Source organism: Manacus vitellinus, unplaced genomic scaffold (assembly GCF_001715985.3).
Source record: "Manacus vitellinus isolate BGI_N305 unplaced genomic scaffold, ASM171598v3 scaffold_83_pilon, whole genome shotgun sequence".
NCBI classification, from domain to species: domain Eukaryota; kingdom Metazoa; phylum Chordata; class Aves; order Passeriformes; family Pipridae; genus Manacus; species Manacus vitellinus.
In genome coordinates, this window is record NW_021940836.1 from 1,774,460 (window position 1) to 1,798,114 (window position 23,655).

The window sequence follows — 23,655 nt, forward strand, 5'->3', positions numbered from 1 at the left end:
GCTCAGCGTATATTTTTGCTCCCCTCTTACATCTGCCCCCAATTTTGTGTTGTGACTGTATGCCAATGTCTTCAGTTAAGGACCTCAAAATGGGAATGTCAAAACATTTCAGCTTATTAAGATTTTGAGAAACCAACACAGCAGGACCTGGAATTTAATTTTTTTAAAGAACAAGGACATACTTAATTTTTCCAGTATCTCTTCATCTGACATTTTTGGCTTTTTCTTTTGTTTCTCCGTGTTCCTGACCAGCATGTCGGGCGCTGTTGTGCTGTTTTCCGAGGGAGAAGTAATAGGAGAAGTGGCCACATCTCTGGTAGGAGGAGGAAGAGGGTCTATCACAGAGCGGGTGTATATCTAATTTTGTTGAGAAAAACATAGAAGTCAAATGAAGATTTAAACACTTCATTCTGTTATTGTTCTTGTTGCTGTCAGGGATGCATTTCTATAGCTACTTTGTTAGCAACCAATGTCACTAATCAAGGACTTTTTTCCCCCCACAACTAGGCACGTGACAATACAAAGGTACTCTGTCAGAAAGAATGGCTCCCACTGCCTCCCCCCTGCTCCCGAGAAGGGCTCAGCACCATGCCATGCAGCATGGATGAAGAGTCACAGTCGAGACTCGACTGCAGCAGCGGAGCCTGAAGGAAGTATTTCTGCTCACAGATTTTGTGTGTTCAGGTCGCGGAGCTATCACCGGGGGTGGAGCTGCATCATCTTCATCATCTTCATCTTCAGACACTGAGGGCACTGCAGGGGTCTCAGAGACAGCTTTCACATTCTGCACATGGTTACACAAATAGCAAAAATAAAAACAAAATCACAAACATTGGATTAAGCACCTAACAGAGACTGTCTGAAAAATTCAAAGCCCAAAGTTCCTGAGGCTTCATGGGGAATGGAAGTGCAGTCCAGCACTGCCTGACAACCGTTCAGACAGAGCTCGTCACCTGCCTGCATAACAGCAATCCTCTTCCCAAGGGCCCACCTGGGTGCTCTCTCTGCCTTCCCAACACCCACACAGCAGATCTAGCAGTTCTGGAGACAACATCAGGGTTTGGAAATATCTGTCCCTATTTATATTTTCTCTTTTGTTTTTCCACTTGCTTCAAACTCTGACCAAGCAGTATGGAGATTTCAGTCTTTAAATCCTATAATTCACATCAAGATCTCTAAAAGTTGGTAAGTCAAGCCAACATCACCTTGTGACTGAGAACTAAGTAATGAGAGATTTCAGAAGCAGAATCTGGCAAAATCTTTTAAAATCTCTTAAAATTACTTTCTAACATAAAATTTTATAGAAAAAATAGGAACAATCCCTTTTTTTTCAAGTTTTATAGTGGTTGGAAAATTATCTGGAATTTTTTGCAATACTGTGATTAGAAATCAAAGTCACTTTTAACCTTTTAAACATGAAACTGAAATTCATGGCATTCATTACACTGTAAGCATTTCAGAATATACTTGGTGAGGTCCTCAACCCAGTAGACCAATTCTGGTTGTGCATCATCAGTTCTCTAAGAGTGGTAGGGGGAAAAGTATTAAAATAAAGTTCTCAGAAAGAGGGGGAAAGCAATACAGTATTTCACTGATCCTAAAATACTTGAAGTCACCACTATCCCAGCAAATAATTGCCGAAGTGCACTTGACATAACACAAAAGCTTAGCTTGTTAAAAACAAGAAGAAAAATACTTATGTACTGAGATTTTCCTGAATATCCACAAAATTAAAGGCTACCCAATGTCTTCCAAATCCATTACACTATGCTATCTCAGTAGATTGGTAACTACTCCTTTTTTCAGGATTTACTCTAAAATCCAACTTAGATATTCAAACTCCTGAGGACTGACATACAATCACATGTAATAATGAACAACAGCAGAAACATTTTCCTTTTCTTTTTGCAGAGAGTCTTAAATGATCAGATACAAATACAGTGCCTCTGGAAGGGGGCAGAACAAGCCAATTCTAGATAATGGCATGGCCATGAGAAAATAAGAGATGAGGGAACCATCTTAAACTGAAAGTCTTCCTTCTTCCATCTCACAGGCACATACAGAAACTTATCATGTCTCCTAACAAAGCAAATAGGAGTGGTACCTGCCCTGGTAAGGACTGAGTAAAGGTCAAGTGGAGAGGAGGAGAACCTTTTATTTCCTGTTCTGCTAGAGATTAGTTTGGTTAATCAGCATTAGTTTTGGTCAATCAGACCTTGCAGGTTAGTAAATAAACTTTGATCTATCACAGATGTTTATGGAGACATAAAACCTGACAGCCCAGTGGTTATCAAATTCTAGGTACAAGAACAGATCAATTTCTATCAAAACAGAGATCTTTCTATTAATTAATTCACTAATTTCCATTCATGAATTCCCTAAAAAAAACCGACTTCTGTCTACTTTATTTTCCATCAGTTTAAAAACAGTGAAAGGAGCACACCTGTACAAGTATTCACTATACAAATATATATAGTTCAGATTTTAAACACTAAGCAGTCTATGAGTTTGCATGTAGTTAACTAGTTTTTGCAAGTTTTTTAATCCCCAAACTCAAGACAGAATGTGACTGTAAGGCTTACCAATGTATTTGATGAATTGTAATCCTCTGCTGATTTATCTGAAAGAGACAGATAGTAATGCTGTTATAAATGAGTTATAAACCCAGCAGCAAGGGGGAGAGGAGAAAGGGACAAGCTCGCTTCGGAAAGGGCAGGAAAAAAGGCTGCTCCCAAACCAAGGCATTACATCCAGCTCCCCAGAAAAAGCTGATCCCTGGCAGATATAGAAATAGAGGGTAAATAAATGCAGGTCCCAAATCCCTGCTGCAGGAGGGTGGAACTGCCCAGAGCAATACCTGAATGAATACTGTCCTCCATCCACACACACAAAATATTATCAATGAGCTAATCACCACCAGAGGCAATGTAGCTAGCTCAAGACCTGCAAGATGTTCCATCTCAGTCACCTAAACTTCCTGGAATAGCACAAGAGGACCACATGGGTCAACTGGTGGGCTTCTCATTTGACTATCCAGGCACATATGGGCAAGATTTATCCCTGCTTGGAGCCTTCCTAATTAATACCAGTTCTGGTGACGTAGTTCTATCCCCTTAAAAGAACCAAAGTAGGGGATAGTATCTAGAAAGCGAAGGAGTTGCAGTTGAAAGGGAAAAGGAGTGGTGGTTGCAGATGTCCTTCAGAGGGCAGGCAATTCATACAAAGAGGCACAAAATCTTGGCAGCTTTGACTTTTAAAGGAATCTAGCAAGCAGTTATCAAGCACCCAGGCAGCTGAGGCATATCTCTCAATCATGGCACACAGGAGTAGAGAGACCCTCTCCCCAGGCATGTATGAAGACACATCCACACCCACCCTGCAAACTGAAACTGGTGCAAAATTTAGCTGCCTGTTAACTCCGGGGATTGTCATGACTGGGAACCCAGCACCAACAGTCTGGGATCTGCCTTCCAGATGCTGACTGCAAGCATAGAAAAAGTACGTTTTGGGGACTTAGCCAGTTGACTGACCTCCTCTTTTGTGGCTATGCTGGGCATCAGGATTAACAGAACAGCATTTCAAAGGAAGAAGGGCACTTGAGCAGCCAGAGAATCTCATTGACATCTTCCTTGAAAAGACAGATCTGCTTGTTGTTTAAACAAAAGAAATCCCACATGCAATGACTAATGGGGAGTTGGGCAAAGCAGCCATATGGGACCATCACCATGTACCTGTGAAACTCATGTACTTCTGGCTGTTGGAGATCTTCTTGGAGTTGTAAAACTCCAACACGTCCAGCACTGCTTGGGGGTTCTTCTTCTGCTCTGACTTGGTGATGTTGGAAGTCTGCAGTAAACGCGCCCATTGCTCTGGCATTCCCTGTGGGGAGATGCACCTCGTTAGCTCACAGCTGGCCTGATGTGGTTCACAGAACACATGCCCGCTGCCACAGTTCTGCCCCAGCTTTTGGGGTTACACAGAGGTGGGAGGGAAACAGAGAGAAAAAAGGACAGAAGAGGAGAGAAAGAAAAAGAGGTGCTGAACGGATGCCCTCCTAGCCACTGCCTGTGTTACAAGTCACACATTCCTTACATGGACAGGTAAAGGCCACTCTGCTCATGGGGCTTTGGGTGAGTCCCAGGTCCTTTGCAGACTGAAACTCAAAAGCTGGAGAGTTCAGGAAGAGCCTCAAGAAAAAAAATAAAACAAAAACCAAATCTTTTATGCACAGGTATATATCTATTTATATATACCCAAGAAAGACTATAGAAGTAGCATACACTGCACAGCCTCTAGCACAATGAACATGCAACAGTCATTTGTGTCTTCTTGTAGCACTAGAGTTCTTTGCTAACAGCAGTTTGTAAGCCAGAGCTGGGAAAGCAGAGGTGTTAACTTCACATCTGAAATTCAGAATTTCATTACAGGGGCATAATTTCAGCCAGAAAATAAATACACCTACAGTGCAACCAGACTTGTGCCTTTCCAGCACTAGGAAGAATAACAGTTTGTATGGACAAAGTGGCAAGGGACTGGGATCCTTTAGCAATAAAGTTATCCTCCCTGTTCAAAAGGATGACTGGATACAAGAGTCAGGTCATGCCTCACTGGCACGTGGAGGGTAACCTGGGCAAGTCTAGAGGCTGCCATGCAAAACAAAGCTGTACCTGTGATTCAGGGTAGGGGAGCAAAGTCCCTGAAAAAGCAGCACATTACAGACAGCTTAAAACACCTTGCTCACAAACAATTTCCACTGCTATGATATACTATCTCGTAACCAAATAAGAAGAATAACAATATGGGGAAATATGACTCTGTCTTTTTAGTATTTTGCACGTCAATAAAAAAAACAAACAACAACTCGGCACACAAAAGCATCTGACATTTAGCACATATATGTTCTGTCGTAAGTAGTTATAAACATCTGTGTGTCTCCCAAAGGGAAACTCTCAGAGCCCCACCTGGGGGACACAGGCTATGCTGTAGTTTTCAGTAGAGTATTTCAGCTCTAGAAGAGGAAAGGAGGGGAAGGGAGGGGAAGGGAGGAGAGATATACCATGTTTTGCTGACCACAACAGCCAAAAAAACAGGAAAGGAAAAGTTTGCTGGCAGCCAGGGCTCTGGGGGATGTGCCAAGTTTGACAGTCTCTCAGCATGAATTAGCGGGTAACCTCTGCAGATGTGTTTCAAAGGACATCAAACTAGACAATGGTAATAGCCTTTCCAGCATTACTGTATAAAAGATTAATGGGTCCTGGCTCCTCCCAGCAACAAGCTAAACCACATAGTTCTCTTTTCCTCCAGATTCACTCACTGTGAATTCTCCCGTGACTGCATCAAACCCCACATGAATTGTGTGTTCGAAGTCTGAAGGGAGGGAGATCTCCGGCCGCTCTTTCTCTTTCTTCTTATTGGCTGGAAGAGACAAAAACAACAAAAAAAATCCATAAATCCATCAAGAATTAAAATCTTCAATAGCTTCCAATTCACCTACACAATCACACCCCCCCATACCTTTTGCTAGTCATAGGATTTCGATCTGGAGCAGACAAACAGCAAGTTTAAAAACTTTGTTTCCTCGCTTAAGAGCAGCCACAGTGAGCAAACAACAAAAATAAAAGTCCTGTAACACAGGACGAGCATAAAGAAGGAAACTGATATTTTGGGTATGTAAAGTGTCAACTAGTACGTCTAGACTCAATAGCATGAGAGCTATTTACCTAAAATATTCACTTGAACTTATACAGGTCAGAGTTAAAAGCTCTACAGGGGCAGTAACTGGAAGCCAGGCAGTTTTGAACACATTTTTTTATTCATTGTTTTAAGCAACTTTTTTTTAAAAAATATTATGTGCTGTTAAACATACACCTGCTTCTCATATATAGCCAGGGACAAAATTAACTACAAGTACTGCTTATAAATTGCTTTTTTCATCCTATTTCCTCATAACAGAGTTTATGAAGAAAACTAAATATAACATCTGTGCTTCTGCTACAAAATCTTATATGAGCAAAACCACTTGTATTTTCTGCTCACAAAATGAACCAAAGGTGGTTTTAATAACAAGCTTTGAAGACATGAGCAAGACAGCAGAATCCAGCAGGTGAGGAGCAGAAGTCAAAAAGAAACAGGAAAGGAAATATATCAAAGCAGATGTACCCTGTAAATTTTAAACTTAGGTCTTCAAACAAGATTATCATTATGCTTTGGATTAAGTTCATGCATATTCACAATGTATTAAGGATTCCACCTTCCTTTTAATATTTATTGTATTCAAAAAATTGAGATGAGTTTAAGGAAGAAGCACATTCTACTCAGTTTTGCTGCTACTTGCAGTTATAAAATCAGCAGAGCCAGGAGAAGGTGACTAAACCACTTATGTCTCCCAGCTGCTACCTTTTTTATCCAAAGCCAAACAGAATCTATTTCGTGGCTGACATTCCCCGGTGCATTTTTGGCAACATGAATATCAAACCCCAGCATTTCAGAAGCCTGTGAGGCTAATGCTCAATATAGCAATTCTTTAAGACACTGCTGTGGTTAGTTGCACAGAGTGGGTCAGGGCTTGCCCCTAAGGACTGAATCCCATTTCTTTCAGGGCCAGCTCTGGCACTGCTCTTTGTATCACTACAGAGTTACAGTTGCATAGAGTAATTCTGGAGAAAGAAAAGGATCAGATGCTCCACTTCGGACACGAAGATGGAACAGATTGTTTTTGATCCCACTTTCAAACAAAGGCGATGGGGGAAGCTGAATCACGGAAGAGCAACAGAGTTGCCAAGGGGAAAGCAGAAGAAAAAGGAGCCATGCTGGAGGAGCCATCACGGAGAAGGGAGGAGACAGAAACATCTGCTGGTTAGCAGATGGTGAGCATCTGCAGCACAGAGGCCTACATGCACTAGTGGAGGATGGAAAGCAAGAGGAAAAGAGATGCATCAGAGGTCTGCCTACAGGATCAGTCCATTCCTCCAAGCCAAAGACTAAGGTGCCATCTCAGCCTAGAAGCTCATGGCTCAGGTGAGGAAGAAAAGGGCATCTCTACCAACAGCACTATTCAGGAGTGCTGCACAGCTGATAAACACCCACATTTGGACCATTCCAGGGTGACTGACACAGTAAATTTGAACATATTCCTAAAAAACCTTAAGGGCATTAAGTTGTTTTACAGAAGTCTTAGGCGTTTATTTCTACATTCGGACAGATCTGACAGATCTAAAAGCCCAGACATATTAAACCATTAATAAAACAGTTGCTTTTTGTAGCAGATATTTATGTCATAGCAGGAGGTATAAGGTAAAAAGAACTAAAGAGATAGACACTCCCAATCTTGCTAAACATTTAATCCACCTTTAAAGTGGTTGCATTATCCTTGCAATTAATTAAAATGACTTGAAGAATCTTAATTTAAAAAAAAAGAAAAAAGGAATTATATATCTATTTTAAGAAGACCTACCAACCACCACAAACACCTTACCACCTTCTCATTCAAAACCTCCTATGTTCAGTGCTGTTACAAGACCCACCCTTAAAGTTCCCTTATGATGCTCTGGCAACTTAAGCTACACCTAGGAAGCATGATGTCTCACCATGAAGTGAGCCCATACTGAGGCACACTGAGATGAAAAACTCCATTCGTAACATGGAGTAACGTGCTCTTTATCACCACAGAAAGGGCTCCCAGTTGCTGCAAACTGTCACCTTGTGGGTAAAGCCTTGCCTCTGAGCAAAGCTGCAGCTGAGCTCAGCAAAGCTCAAGGGAGCTAAACATGCCCCATTCAAGCCAGTTTCATGCCCTCAGCCAGGCACTGATGAGCCTCCTGAGCCCAAGAAATTTCAGATGTTCGCAACTCCTGTTGAAAGCAACAAGTCACACCAGTCCTGCATCTGTTTGGACAGGACCCACCCAGTATTAAACCAATATTTTTTATATATGAGTTTTGCGGTTTAGGCTGGAACAGAGGAAGTCAGGACTATAAATTACATCCTGAATTTTGCAGGCAGAGTGTAAGACTTCAAGAGCAGCCTAGCATGGGGTATAACTCAACAGAAGCATGCAAAGATGTATGAGGGCCTGGATTTATGCCCCATGTGTCCTTTACACAGAAGCCCCATGATGCTTCTGCTTATACGCAGGGGTAGCACAATGGAAGAGACACTTTCCAAAGTGCCTTCAAGTAAAACTGTTCTTCTTGACCCAGCGACCTGTAAGAGATGCCTTCAAGATGTGCCTCCTTGTTGGCCTCCCCTCTGATGTGGATCCACAAGCTCTCAGTAAGTCTGTCACCTGATCCACAGCAGGACTCTACATGTTTGAGCTGCACTTTTGCATAAAGCACAACCCCTTTACCATCTTTCCCACACATCCTTCATAAATTCCCTGCTCCAGTACTACTCCCTGCTCAGAGCAAAGAGCTACCACTTCTCCAAAGGGATTGGCACCATCAACTTCAGCAGCTCTCGACTACCACATAAAAGCCCATAAAAGCCAGTTTTGCTAGCAAAATTAACTGCCAAGCCTTTCAGATCTTCGCAGGCTCTTTGCAACCCCAGCAGAGGCTAAACACAACTCACTGGCTTCCCTGGATAAAGATCCAAAGGTCATGGATTTGCTTAAAACTACTTTCCTTTAACGGAACAGAAAGCAACTTCCCTTTTAGTTCAGCCAAACTAGCACATAACATCAAAAGTGGTTTTGGTACAAACCAAAGAGAAGTGTCTGAACACCGAAGAATTTCACTACATTTAAGCAGCAGGAGGCACTGGGAATATAGTTGTCATCATGAGATTAGAAGAAGTTTTCATAGGATGAAAATCAATCAATTTGGAGTGAAGGTGACAGTGTTACAGGTATTTTTTTCTGACAGGAATTAGAGGACAGAAGCAACCGTTCGCGTTCAGGCAGGTGTACTGCAACAGAAGGCTCTGCTGGGCTTGGCTAAACGAAAATCTCTGATGTCTTGAAGCATCTGCCATGTTGGCCAATCTTCAGTAAACATAGGCATCATCAGATCAGTGGCAGTCTGTCTGCTGATTTCACCCAAAACATTCACTTTTGCAGTTCTCCTTTACAATCCAGTTCAAACTAGCATTTCAGGTTCTACTTCTTTCACTCTTTTATAAATTTCAGGTGATTTCTTTGTTCTCTGAAACATTTGATCCCAGAGATTTTAAAACCCCACTCCCTTAAGTAAGCCAACACAAAAATCCTACAGCTTTTTAGGATTCTTACTCATAATAGCAAGTTCTAACTGAAATTCAGTAGACTTTTAACATTGAGTTCGTGGGTTTCTGGACTGCAGGTTCAAAAACCCACATTTGTAAAGCAATTCAGAGTTGCCAGAAGTATCAGATAATAATAATAATAATAATAATAATGAATGCCATAATATGTTGTAGCAAATGATCCTATATCTTGCTTATTTAAATTAGTGAAACTATCATTTCACTTAGTCTTTTCACTAAAAAAAATTAGGAGGCAGCCTCCCTCCTGATGCTCAGGAAGCTGAAGATATCTAGGTTTGACTTTAGTTACCCAGTGCCCAGATATCATTGCAATACAGAAAAAAAGCTGATGTATTAGAAAGAAGAACTCCAAAAAATAGGTCAGATATAAAAAGAAACCAGCATATATTAGGAGATGGAGATTTTTTTCTTTTCTTACATCACTTCAAAAGATTCATGAGAGGGTTTTTAAAATATCCTGATCTTAAAAATTATAATTTCATGTACAGTTCACAGCTCCTATCTCTTTTTCCATCTGTTACAGTCGGTTTAACAGGGAAAAAATTCCTTCAGTTCACAAGAAATGTGCAAGAATTTTTAGTAACAGATTATTCTTAAAAGCAAGTAGACAATGCCTGACCCAAACATTAGAACAGGGTAAATGGCCATGAAGTAAAATACGACAGGTTTAGCAGGAGATTGTGTGTTACTCTTGCATAACTCAAATTATTTGCTGTTTAAAACAATAAAACAAGCAAAAGACCTCCCTTCGCTCCTCTCCAAAGGAAATGCCAATGTCAGCTTTGTAATTGGCACAAAAATTTATCATTTTCAAGACCATTACATACAAGTCAGGCTGAGAAGTAGCAGAGCTAGTCCCAGAGTTAGTCCCAGTTTTCAGGGACACTGTTCTAATAATTTATGGGAAAACCCCTACAGGAAACAGTGGCCTCCAAGAGACCTGGAGAGGGATTTTGACAAGGGCATGGACTGACAGGACAAGGGAGAATTGCTTCAAAGTGAAAGAGGGCATGCCTAGATTAGATATTAGAAAGAATTTCTTTACTGAGGGTGGTGAGGCACTGGCATAGGTTTCCCAGAGAAGCTGTGACTGCCCCATCCCTGAAAGCGTTCAAGGCCACTTGGATGGGGCTTGGATCAACCTGGTCTAGCAGAAGGTGTCCCTGTCCATGGCAGGGGGGTTGAAACTAGATGATATTTAGGGTCCCTTTCAACCCATTCCATTTCTAGGATTCTGCGATTTTATGAAAATAAAGTGAGATGGATTAAATGTGACAGGATTAATTATTAGAAAAAAACAAATCTACAGCCAGCACCTCATATACTGCAAAACAACCAAGACAGATGTGCAGGAAACAAATACACCACATTTGCTAAAACCTAAACCATCACCAAGCATCAAGTGCTCGACTACATTCAAGCCGAGCAACATTCAGACAGAAGCTTTATTAGAAGAGATGAAGTACTGTACTTTTATCTCCTGGTAAAATAGACCGGTAAAATCGATCCTTCCTTTTCTTTTCTTCTGGGTTGGGAGGCAAAGGTTTTGAGCCATGGTTTAAAGTCCCGGGGTCTTTGCTTCCCGATCCAATCATAGTGCTGGTATTTCTCATTGGAGGAGCAGGCGGTTTGTCTTCTGTTTCAACTCCATTGTTAGACATCTTCAGTTGAGGAGGCCGTTACTGGGGATTGGAAAAAGAAAATAAATTAGAAGCCTTATTTATTTATTTGCTGTAAACTAGAATCACACACTGTCAAATCACAAGCAGGTATTTGCAGCCTAACCTGTAACCTCATATAGAATCATAGACTTTGTAAGGTTGGAAAAGACCTCTAAGATCATCGAGTCCAATCATTAAACCAGCACTGCCGTGTTCCCCACTAAAGCATATCCCCAAGTGCCACATCCACATGCTTTTTCAACACTTCCAGGAATGGTGATATCAACACAAACTCAGTGCCAGCACAACAAATTCTACTCAAGCTCCAAATGTTTTTTTCTGTTAACAAGACTACGTTCAAGCATTTGAATTTTAGATCACTGAGAAAAGCCTGTTTCAGGATACAGCCAATCCTCAAGCAAACCATGGAGCAGAAGTGCAGGGTGGGAAGGCAGAACAGTAAATACAAGGTAGCAAAGGGCAGGGATACCTGAGAGGAGTCAACAAGTTGATGAGTTCATAAGACCTCTTAGATGCATGGCAGTTTCCCTAAAAACTATGTCAGAAGGTTTGCATCAGTCTCCAGCACAGCACGATACAGAGGGACTGAAGTTTACACTCAGAGTTTTGATGCAGCTGCTCAGGCTCCTTTGCCACAAAGCTGCTGAACAGGTTCAGAGGTAGAGACGGTCGGGAAGCCATGAGCTGTACCCACATCACCTCAGATGTAGTGCTGTGGCCCTCAGTGGTCCCAAGCCAGCCCTGGCCTTCCTGCAATAACAGCACACTTCAGGGGCAACTCAAATTGCCAGAAAGTTGACAGCATTTTGTTCTGTTGGGAGAGTCAAACAAAAGTAGATCCCCAACACACACTTAAATCCGTAAGTAAATAATCCCTGCTGTGCAGATTTAAAGACGGAAGCTTGGGAACAGCAATAGATTATTCTGCAACAACTAGCTTGTTCCACCCAAATGAGATCAGCATTACTCCGGACACAGCCTGGCTGCAGCAAGATCCTTCTGGAAACTGCAATTCATCTGCACTATATTCTCATATAGTAAGCTGGGAGTTAATTGCAGAACAAAGCCGGAACAGTTTCTGTATGCGTGGAAAAAGCAGTTCAACGGCTTTACTAATTTCACAAGCAGTAAGGGAAGATGTTTCACTCAGGGAGAATTATGGGGTGGCAGAAAGTCAGAAGCAGCTTGCTCTCCACAGGTGAGAAGTCCAGTTACAAAGCCAAGGTCACTGCTGACTTCCAGGGAGCTGCTTTTCCATAGGATGGGCTTGGAGGAAACACACTGTCACACACCAAACAGATCCCACAACCATAACACAGTCCTATGACCACACGGCACCCAGCCAAAATCTTCTCCAGTCAAGCTACTGATGCTCAGTGTAACTGGCAAGACATGCTGCTCTCACCACTGTGGGGAGTTAAGGAAGGCAAACACTACCCCACGGAAGTCACTCAGCAGCAATGTGTCAGACTTTGCTGAAAGCAGAGTTTCCATAACTGTTGCCTGCCAAGCCATGGCTGGTCTGCAGCTCCACCTTCTCCTCCACTTAGTTGATTCCTAGTTTCTTCACACTCCTCAACAGGAGGGCCAGCAGTGTTGTACAGCCCGTAAGGCTTTGAGCAAGCCTTCACGCACAGGGAACTTTTTAAAAGCTTTGGCCCCAGCCTTCTTTCCTTTCAATATAACTGTGCAGTGGAATTTTTAGATGACAGAGTAGCTTTTGGTGTATTGATTTTAATGGTGGGACAGTTTCAGCATTTGGGAGCGGTGGTGGGAAATCAGCTGTGCATTTGTCTGGGTGTGTTCTAGCACGAGCCCTGCGTGTCCCCCACTGCTCGTGCTTCAGCCTCATGCCATTCTCCAGTATAAAATGGAGCAGAACTAAGTGACAGCTGGAGTGCCAGCCATTAAGTGGTTGGTGCAAATGAATACTCTCCCTGCCTAAGCAGTGGAAAAAAGTCTAAACTAACACCCAACTGACAAATTTGGCAGCCACTGCTGCTCACGTATCTTGTGTAACATGAAGATACTGGGCCTTGCTGACGGGCTTTGCACATCACAGTGTCAGTGCTTGTAACTGAACTGGCACAACTAAACCATTTGAAACGACGTAACCAGCAGTGCCACAAAAAAGATGCATTCTTTGCATTGATCCTATTTTACTATGAGAAAGCGAATTGCTGGGAAGGTGCTAGGAATATGCTGCAAGCAGGGAAGCAGAAGGAAAATGAATGTTAGCAGCTCTGTGCCTGCCAAACAGCCCTCCCCAGGAGCAGCACCACATTTGCTGCTCTAACACTCTTGTTTACCCCCACGGGGGTTTGAATAAAGGTGCATCCAAAGATTCTCCCACCAGTCAGACTTCCTGGAGCAGCAGGCACAACTGGGATGGAGACTGACTCATTTCTGGGTCCCTCTCCCACTGAACAGAGAGGTGAGTAGGTGAGAATTGATGCTTGATGCTGTCAAAGGCACAAAACTAAGCAGGGGACAGAGTAAAGTTTGCTTTGTTTACTTTGCAAGGTTTGTGTTGGGGAATGGATGCAACGTGAGACTGAAATAGAGCAGTATGTAGCTCCAGGCTGGAGAAAAAGAAGTGAGGAATAAAAAAAATACAAAAAAGAAACCAGATTACAGGCAGAGGTTGGCCTAGTGCTGGGCAAAGGAAAAAGAACATAAGCAAAAAAATCAAAAAGGGACACTAAGAAAAACCTCTGGATGGCAAGCATCCTCCCTCTCAGAACTGAGTGCAAAGGGACATCTGCTCTCAGTTTCTTCAATATAAGAGCGTTTTTTTCAAATCCCCCAGTCAGAAAGGATAGCACATATGTGAATTATGGTGTTACCGCAGGGCTAGAAACACTGACAGTACAAACTTGTTTATCTTACATTATTCCCTGAATGAGCAAGTAGCTGCTGAAAAGTTACAGAGTTTAACAAACAATATTGTTTCACACCTATTTGATAACTACAACTTTTGCACAGACAAAGCCTATAGAACATGGTCTCATTTTCCCCCCATTGCTCAAACTCCCAGACCTTTCTCTTCATCAAAGTCTTATGTTTGGAGTTACATGAGCTATTTAATCTGTTTGGAGATGGAGGGGTGAGAAGAATCCTTTGACCCACAAAATTAAGAGACTGGTGCCACAGAAGTTTTCCTCTGTAATAGTAGCACTATCCTAGAGGGCTCTCAAAAGCTTTGCGCCACTATATATTTAAAGGGAAATCCAAAAACCTGCTTACATGAGTCCTCCCACTGTGAGAGAGACATAGTCCATCCCCAAATGCAACATCATTAAACTTCTATTGACTTCAAAGTATGCGGCTGAAACCCTGTCCTGACAGAATTATACCCACATCTCAGAGCTGAGAGCCTGGAGCCCGGAGCCATGCCAAGTGGTGACAGAGGTGGCAGTCTCCTTCATTGTAGCCTAGCTGGCTGTGCAAATTCTCTTCTTCCAAAAATAATCTCCTGCCAATTCACATGTAAGTAGGTTTCAAACAGCCTCCCCCCATGTAGATGCTGCTCAAATTCAGAGCACCAGGCAACTGCTTCACCAGCGGGCATAATATCAGTGCTACGCCACTGAAATGAGTCACTCTGCTCGGCACGGTCCATCCCAACAGGAATGCAAAGCATCACTGGACTGAGTTATTTCCTTCTTCACACCAGCACAACTCTGCTTTGAGAAATCCATCTTACGTTTCCACAGTATGATTAAGTGAACAGTGGAAGCAAGGAAAGAGCACATGAACTTTTCAGCCAGAGTCAGACAAGGGAATACATTTTAGTTGCAGACGCAATTATTCTCAACTACTATACATATTAAAATACCAGCACTCAAACCAAACCCTGCAGACAGCACTAGCAAGGCAAAGCCATGATGTAGGACTATTGTTTCTGTAGACGTTTGGGAATACTGAAAGTTCAAGCTGTTTCAGCACATAGTACTTAGGGAAGGTTTTATTACATACTGCAATCTGTGACTGCTGTAAGTCAAGTTATGGTGGCCTTCAAACGCTCCCTGTCCCTCCCCATGAACTTTTGAAGCCCACTAGCTAAATCTGATTGCCCCAGACTCAACAGAGTCCAACAGCAAACCTGACGAACTCTCTTTTCACACCTACAAAACACTTCTGCAGAGAGGAAAGAGCAACAGACAACCATCACAAGGGGACAAGAGACTTAGGAAATCACTCGGCATTTCAAGGCAGAGCAAGCAGAGGTATGGAACAGAAGACAGCACCCACAAGTGCTAGCAGGGGCATCCAACAGTTCAGAGTACACACACATGCAAAGATCTGTCTTAGGATGATCACAGAATCATTAAGGTTGGAAAAGACCTCTAAAATCATCACGTCCAAGTGTTAACCCAGAACCACTGTGTTAACCACAAAACTATATTCTCAAGAACCACATCTACACATCTCGTGAATCATGAAATTAATGCCTAAACTACAGGTGTAAACTGTAACACAGGCACAGTCCCCTAACATAGGCACAGCTTCCTGAGATGTTCACCTAGCAGAGTGGGACCCCAACCTATGAAAAACATTCTGGCACTACTCTGTGTAACACACACACACACAAACAAAATAAAAAAGAGAGAACAGAGATCCTCTGTGTATGTAATTTTTCCTTCCAGTTAACTACATCATTTCAAACCTGCTGCTCCACACTGAACTATAAGTTTCTATCAAGCTGTCTTTGCATTCCTTAGCAAGACAGACAGATGACTGATGGCTAAAACAGAAAGCAATTAAAAAGTCAGAGAAGCTGAAACCTACGCTACAGTAGATGCCATAAAGATAACTACGTCCAATGCATACTAATTGCAGGAGTCAACATGGAAACTCATAAAAGAGCCATCTATAATTCATGCAGTCTGGCAAGGCAGTACTTGTAAGTTACTTACTACAACTTACAGATGAATAAACTACATTAAACAAGAGAGGGGAGAGGAAGATGTTCAGCAACTGCTCTTTCCTCTCTGCCTACTAACAGAAGGAAATCTCACACTTTTCCAAGATGCTATTATTCTGTTGTTGGCAGGGAGAGGAAAAGGTGTCTTTCCCACAAAAAAGGCAGAAAGTCTTAACCTTTAATTGAGTAGATCCTGATCAGAACAAGCACTTTATCTCTGCACCAGTATCCCTGCATCCTTCCACCTCATGGCTAGAGATTGCTGGTGCACATACACAGTTAAAATTTCCTTCTTACCCTTTGCACTGCCCTGGTGAGAAAGAGCACAAACCGTCCCCTGCTCTGTTCAAATACATTGCAAGCAGCAGATTCCTCCCTGTGTGTCAAATCCCAGCAGAGAAGTAACACCAGAGTTTACCAGCTGGGTTTCGACACAGGATGAAAAGCCACTCATTTGGTTTTTATTACTTTACGTGGGACTAAGTCTCAAATACCAGTCTCACACTGAAGGAAAGGCACCCCACATGTTCCACCTGAAAAAGAGGCAAGAGTTGTCCTCTTCCTCCACCCGACAGCAGATGGGACCTGGAACACATGCTGTCACAAAAAAGGCAGCAGCATTATACACACCCCGAGGGAGGACAGACCAATCACCAAATTTAGAGGTGATTAAAAAAACCCTCAGAAACTGTAGCATGTAGCTGTTCCCCCAGCCAGGGACTGCACATCTGAGCACTGTGCCAGTGTGCCAATTAAACAAAAAAACCCCAAGGACTAGCAAAGTATCACCCCAGACCCAGCATTTACATGTGAATTAAAACAAGACAAAAACCCAAAACAACAGGTTTTCATAAAGTTCTAATAAATAATTACAAAACAGCAGTGTTTGCTGATGTCTGTTTAAAACTCTCCTGTTAGACCACTGCAGGTGTTACCAACACCTAAAGATGCAGAAGAAATGGCCAAATTAAATGAAATAATCACTAAACATCAGTATACATTTAGAAAATAATGTATCCACTGCTATAACCCTATGGATGGGTGTGGGGAGGGGGAAGGGAGACATACTCTCATGGCAGATGGCCAACTACTAGTTGCAGTCTTGCTCCACTGCCAGCATTATTTCCATAGTGCTAGAAATAAAGGATGACTGACCAGTTACAACTCAACAGGAAGGCTGGAGGATTCCATGGGTTGGAATTTTAAAATCCAAAAGACTGGAGGATCCTTTTAAAAAAACAGCCTTTCATTTAACCCCAACAGTTTGGGTTAAATGTAAGAACTGCCAGGTGGGGCTCCCTAACCCTTATTTTGCAGGAGGACATGGACACCACTGCAGCAGGCAGCAGAGCTGCAAAATCTCTCCCTGGGCAGATATACATGCTAACCCATCCTACTGCACAGATACGCTTCTAAAGAAGAACAGACTAATTATAACCACTCGATTCCTAGCAACAGAGTTCTCCTTTCATTCAAGCTAAGGAAGCTTCTTTCGGTTTTGTTTTAAATAATCAAGGCCCAGCGTTCATCCGTTTCTACAGTGTGGGCCCATGCATGTCCACTGCGACAGTAACCCACAGTGCAGAGGGTTTCAGAAGCGCAGAGGCAGGTCAAGCCCTTTCCATCACATTAGGCTTGGATCCAAAACCACAGAGAGGCAATGCCAGCTTAAACTGCCATGTTAAAACGTAGCTTCGGTTGTTTCACAAATAATGGGCAGTGTCAGACAATAACCATTTCACAATCAGTGCCAGCTGTGCCCAAGTACCTGGAATACACAGTGAACTCACCTTAATTGTGCTCCACTACTCAAGCTCTGAAAGCTGCAGAGAGCAGCCCCAGCCAATCCCATCCCTGGGTAGCAGCCTCCTCATTTTCACCGAGCATTTACCCGTCTCTAGCAGTGCTTTTAAACAGCCCAAGAGAAATAAATTGCATCCATATTTAAGGGGAAAAAAAATCCAAGCTGAGAGAGAAAGAACCAAGAGTATCATTTTTAAAAGCTCTCAGCCCACAAATCATTCTCCTTATTTCCTCATCTCCAGAAGTGCTGTCTCCCTTCCCCCAGCTACATGACTGAACAAGCAAGTGTGCTGTTGCAAATGTCAGGACAGGCTCCCTTTTTCCAGCACAGTACAGAGCAGCCTTGGCTCCAGTTCTGCTTTAGCTCACAAGAAGGCAGGGCTTCAACCACACCAGTCAAAGTAGTTGCTAGAGTCAGAGCTTGCTAAGCAGGGAGGGAAAAATAAAGGCCTCTTATGTTAAAGCATACCCAAAGCCCATATAAAGAGGTTTCCTGGAGGAAATCTGTGTTCCAGAGGAAATTACCAGATGCAGCATAAAGAAAATATATTAATCCACACAGTTAAACACACTCCCACTACTTTGCACCTAAGTTACTTGGCTCTGAGTCCTGACTACACATTAGCAGCAACAGCAACTGAAAGCAGCCAAATCATTAATCATTCTTCCATTCAAAAGTTTCCAATCCAGAGAATGTAGAGCAGAGGGCACAGAACTAAGCCCTGCTATCACCTAATGTGGAATAATTCACAGTATTCACCTTTTAAATACATGTACATATTTACAAAAACTGCAGCTTGTTAAATGCAGAGATTTGCCATTTAGCAATGGAGGTGAGGGTAAGAAATATGTCAGAAAACTAGAACATTGTCAGATTGAGTCAACAACATCCCATAGGCACAGAGGACACTGCAACGCAGTGGTTAACAAAAAGCCACAGTACGTAAATAGCTGAAAGTTTGTATTAACCTCTAAAAAGTGATTCTTTTCTGAGGTGAAGAAACACCAAGACTGCAAAGAGGAAACCAATGTTCTTAACTCATTCAACTCTTTTGTAGCTGGGAAAGTAAAGAGTAAGAAGACAACCCAATTATCATTAGTGGATGAAGCCATCCAAGAGCCTCAATTAGACTGAAGGGAAAATGCCACAACAGTTCAGCGCTAATTGGAAATGCAAACATTTATCATCAGAGTAGCACTCGCTCCTGTGTATAGCTTCATTGTGTTCACTGCAGCTAATGACAGTAGGAAACCCAGTGTTCCATAGTATTTATGTAATGACTGGCAAAGCTGTCACATTCCCTTAATTGCTAGCCAGGATTTTCATACTGGCAGTAGTTTTCAATTAAAGGAAATCGTAAAGATTGGTTCAGTTTCACATTGCTTCACTAAAGTTTTGGTTCTTCTTCTATGTTGGGGATAGAGGAAGAATGAAGAGCCCTCCCTCTGCACTAGTAGACAAACTGAATTAAGAGAGAAGGAAAGCACTGTCAAACACCCAGAACTGCAAAAGCTAATTTACCATCAATAAAGACAAGCAATTTGAGAACTGCACATAAATCTGCTTCCGGTTTGCAATGATTACTCTTTCAAGTGTGATACATGTAGTGTTCTTAAGAGTAGTTCAGTTACAAGGCAAAATGAAAGAGCCTAGGGTTCCCCCCTAATTGAACTTTCACAGTAGAGTTTCCTTTGCTGGTAGAACATCAGCTCTGTGTTTATAATTATATGCTACCTAGCAAAATGCCCTATTCTACCTACTTTATAATTCCAGAACATACAGGAGTACCCATAGTGAGTACACTGTAGAAAGGCCTCACGTCCCTAGACTTTCTTACTTGTACCAAATGGACTGCAGAGCATTCACTGGTCCATTAAGAATCACGATCACTTAATTTAATGAGTAGCAGTTTGTTTTTAGGAAGTTCCATCAAGCCTTTTATCACATCATTTACTCAGATTCCAGTCATACTTACTGTATGTCAGTAGAGAAAAGAAAGCTCCATAGGACTGGCACAAAGGAACTGCTGTTTCTGCAATATATTACAACCAAGTCTGCATTAGTGCTCAGTTAAATAAAGCCCATGAGCCAAGTGAACTATTTTTACACCACTGAACAAAAGGAAATATTACACCATCACTTATTACAGTGGCAGGCCCATTTTAAGGCACCATGTAATTAGGAACGGGAGTTAATTAAAAGACCAGATATAGTAGGCAAGGGTTTCCTCAACATCTTCGTGCAAGTCTTTCTGGCGCATGGATCTTCTTACCCTGTGTTCTTGCTACAACAACCCAAGCAACTGTAAGCAGGACACATGGATCTTCACTGAGACCCAGTTAAAACTCATTCTTTCTCAGGAAGCAGCCACATCGACTGCAGACACAAAACCCAACCCAGCAGACTGATCAAGCTCCCATACACAGTCCTGTCAACATCAGCAGCAAGTGACTTGCTTCTTTCAATCCAATTCCCAGTGGACAAGCATCTACATCATACAATTAGAAATGATATGAACTGCACATTCAGCAGAATTCAGATTTCACTGATGGATGGATTGCCAGTCTTCATGTTTTATTCATCTCAAGACTGCTTTGTCAGGTGGGTTGTATATCCTCTGTGTACTTAAAATGCTAAAAATCATTTTATGGTCACTACTGAGAAGCCAAGAACCTCTATAGACAACGTTGTACGTCTGCTAAGTGTTAGCCAAAACTCACCAGATTTTCAAAATGAAGATGACAACCAAAGACGGATGTTCTAGGAAGCCATAGGAGTCAAAGCATTTTGTTCAGTATAGTACTCCCTCCCATTGCTGAAGTCAGCTTGCTCAAGTTTCATGGTTACTTCCCACTAAGATCATCAGTGTATGGCTTAGCCTCCCTAGGAGAGCATGCAGCAAATCCAGATGCAGTTTTCTGATCATCCTTCTCTAATTCCAGTAATTAAGATTCAACGATGTTCACTATCAGCAAACTCTCGTAGAGGTTTCTGCTACCTACCCATAACCCCAAAGTTTCCTCAGTGTTCAGGCACTCAAACCAATTCTCATTTCAGCACCCACCTCTGGTTATCTGACCACATTACCTCTCTCACCTATTGTAAATCCAAGGTAAGAGAGTGTAAAATGAGATACTTTACATTCTGTAGCTAGCACACTATAATTTCACCTCTCACCTTTACAGTAACAGATCTGTTTGCTAAAAAACTCAAGATACCAACAGGACAGTCAGTTTTCTGAAATCTCAGGGGTGGTCCCTAAGCGTACCCAGGAGGAATGCTTGGGGGCTGCACTTCTCAAAACAATTCTGTGCCCTCCACTTTGTGGTATTTACACCTGCCTCATGGAAGTGCTGCATTCCTTTTTACTGACACTAACATTTGTACACACACTGTGGCACAATGCCCTATCTCCCCCTTTCCTGTTCTTACACTCCTTGCAGAGGGATGCAGTGCAGTGACATACACTTGTTGTGGGAAAGGAACAAAGCATGACCTAGTGGCTTAAGTGAACTGTCTTCTTTGCAAGTATGGCTTCTTTCACTTTTCTTTCCAATTGTTTCCTTTGACCTGAGTTTTCACAGAATCATAGAAAAGGCTTGGGTTGGAATAGACCTTAAAAATCCTCTAATTCCAACTCCCCTGCCATGGGCAGCAATTCCACCCACTAGATCAGGTTGCTCAGGGCCCTATCCAACCTTTTCCTACATTCCTGGTTATTCTTGTACTGCTGATATTTACAGGTGTTGATTCACAGCCTCCCAAGATATGCATGTTTGGCTGCTTTTATTTTTAAGAAAAGTCTCTTCAGGCTGGAAATAACTCTTCTGTGAACACTTTTCAATATTTATCTAGTTTTATCTGAGGAGCTTAAATATTCTACTTTGACAAAAGCCTCAAAGTTTTATCACTCTGTTGTTCTATTAAAATATTATAAAACAGACATCTAAACTTGTGGCCTGCTACTTTGTAAGCTCCCTCTTAGCTTTAAAAATAGAAGCTGGATTTGAGCCTAATATATATTCTTTAAACTTTCAACATGGTTTGAATTTACATACCCACAGGTGAATCTTCCCTTGAGGGTTTCAATTCTTAAAGACAATTAAAAAACTGCAAAAAAAAAAATACTTTATTTCTGACAAAGCTGAACTAAGATATCTTAAATGGAAGTGCTCAAATCCCAAATCATGACTCTTTGAAATGGGCTCTCAAAAAATAGCCCTGAGCAATTAAGCCCACAATTCTGTCATTTTAGTATCTTATGTTATCAGCAGACAGCTTCCATCTCAGATCTGAGATGATGTATTGTCTCCAACCTCTGCTCCACTGGCTCCTAACCTTTTCTTCCCCATGGAACACCTGTAGTCTAGGTATTTCCCTGGAGATTCGTTAACTGCTCCTTCCTCAAAGACTGAGATTATTGGCATTTTTCTCAGTCTACATTTCTAAGCACTTAAAAGACCTGTCAGGACAGAGAAATAAATAAATACAGAAAAATAACAATTCATCATTCTCTCTGTCAAAACATTGTAGGTAAAGATAAGACCTAAGTTTTGGCTAATGTCTTTAAAGACCATTTTCCATCCTGCATGTCTGTAAATCACTTACAGAGCATTTCACATCCTCTTTTAATGAAAGTATCCCAAGGGAGAGGGTGGATTAGAATATTGGTATCTCTAATTTAGAAGGTAAATATCAACAACAACAAACCAGAGCTGTATGTATGCTCAAAACAATCTAGTTAGAATTCTATTTTAATTAAAAATCAGTCAAATAATTCTATTATGCTAAGGATTGCTTTAGGTGTGGTTCCAATCCAGCACATCTTTTTTTAATATTTTAGTTCCACACACAGAAAGTGATTGAAAAAACAGTGTAAACTACCAGAATGGTCCTTTCTGTACAGCAAGTTCCTCTCCCAGTTAGAGAGCTTGGGAAGATACAGAAATAAATGTTCCAATGTCAGTCATCCACTTAAAGTAAGCCACTTAGTAAAAGAAACAAATAAAAAAAACTCTGATAAAATAAAAGCAGCATACATGATCACCCACCAGTGTGACCAGCAGGTGGAAGAAGGTGATTCTCCCTCTCTGCTCCACTTTGGCAAGACCCAACCTAGAGTGCTGCATCCAGCTCTGGGCTCCTCAGCATAAGAAGGACTTGGACCTGCTGGAGTGAGTCCAGAGGAGATCACAAAGATGCTGAGAGGGCTGGAGCACCTCTGCTATGGACAAGCTGAGACAGTTGTGTTTGTTCAGCCTGGAGAAGAAAAGACTCCGGCGTGGCCTTAGAGCTACTTCCAGTACCTAAAGGGGCTACAAGAGAGCTGGAGAGGGACTTTTGACAAGGGCATAGAGTGACAGGACAAGGGGGAATGACCTTAAGCTGAAGGAGAGCAAGTTTAGATTAGATATTAGGAAGAAATCCTTTCCTATGAGGGTGGTGAGGCACTGAAACAGGCTGCCCAAGAAGCTGTGGATATCCCATCCTTGAAAGTGTTCAAGGCCAGGGTAGATGGGGCTTTGAGCAACCTGATATAGTGGAAGGCAGTCTCCACAACAGGCGGCTGAAACTAGATGATCTTTAGGGTCCCTTCCAACACAAACCATTCTAGGATTCTATGAAATCCAATATTCCCACTCCTGACCCAACTACCTGCAAACATCACATTAGAAAGCACTTCTTATTTCCTCCTATTTTTCCCTTTTGGCTCCTTTGTTAAAAAGTAATATGCACAGTTTACATAGTTTTGTTTTTAAAAACAGAGAAAAGAAATATTTCAAACATAGTCTCATTTCTGGTTTTGCTCTTACACGGTCTATGGGACCCTGCTGCATAACAAGAATTTTATTCATAGGAAACAGAAGCAGCCCAGCTGCCAGAGCCAGTTACCTGCCTGTATGACTGAACTGGGGAACCTGGGAGAAGGAGCAGGGCAGAGGTCTGTAGTACAGAACAGTGTGGATGTATAAACATGTATATACAAACATACATGTGTG

General features: G+C 42.0%; 1 protein-coding gene across 3 annotated transcripts in view; it reads right to left on the reverse strand.

The window, feature by feature from the left end:
* PAK1 (p21 (RAC1) activated kinase 1) overlaps positions 1 to 23,655 on the reverse strand; it is a 71,893-nt gene that overhangs the window by 18,421 nt on the left and 29,817 nt on the right. For all 3 annotated transcript variants that reach the window (XM_018085607.3, XM_008924922.3, XM_018085606.3), the window contains exons 2-7: positions 10,715 to 10,925; positions 5,315 to 5,415; positions 3,732 to 3,879; positions 2,583 to 2,620; positions 668 to 784; positions 183 to 357 (exon numbers count right to left, since the gene is read on the reverse strand). In XM_018085607.3, coding sequence (XP_017941096.1) covers positions 183 to 357; positions 668 to 784; positions 2,583 to 2,620; positions 3,732 to 3,879; positions 5,315 to 5,415; positions 10,715 to 10,904 — 769 coding nt within the window. In that variant the 5' untranslated portion in view covers positions 10,905 to 10,925. The remainder of the gene's footprint in view (positions 1 to 182; positions 358 to 667; positions 785 to 2,582; positions 2,621 to 3,731; positions 3,880 to 5,314; positions 5,416 to 10,714; positions 10,926 to 23,655) is intronic.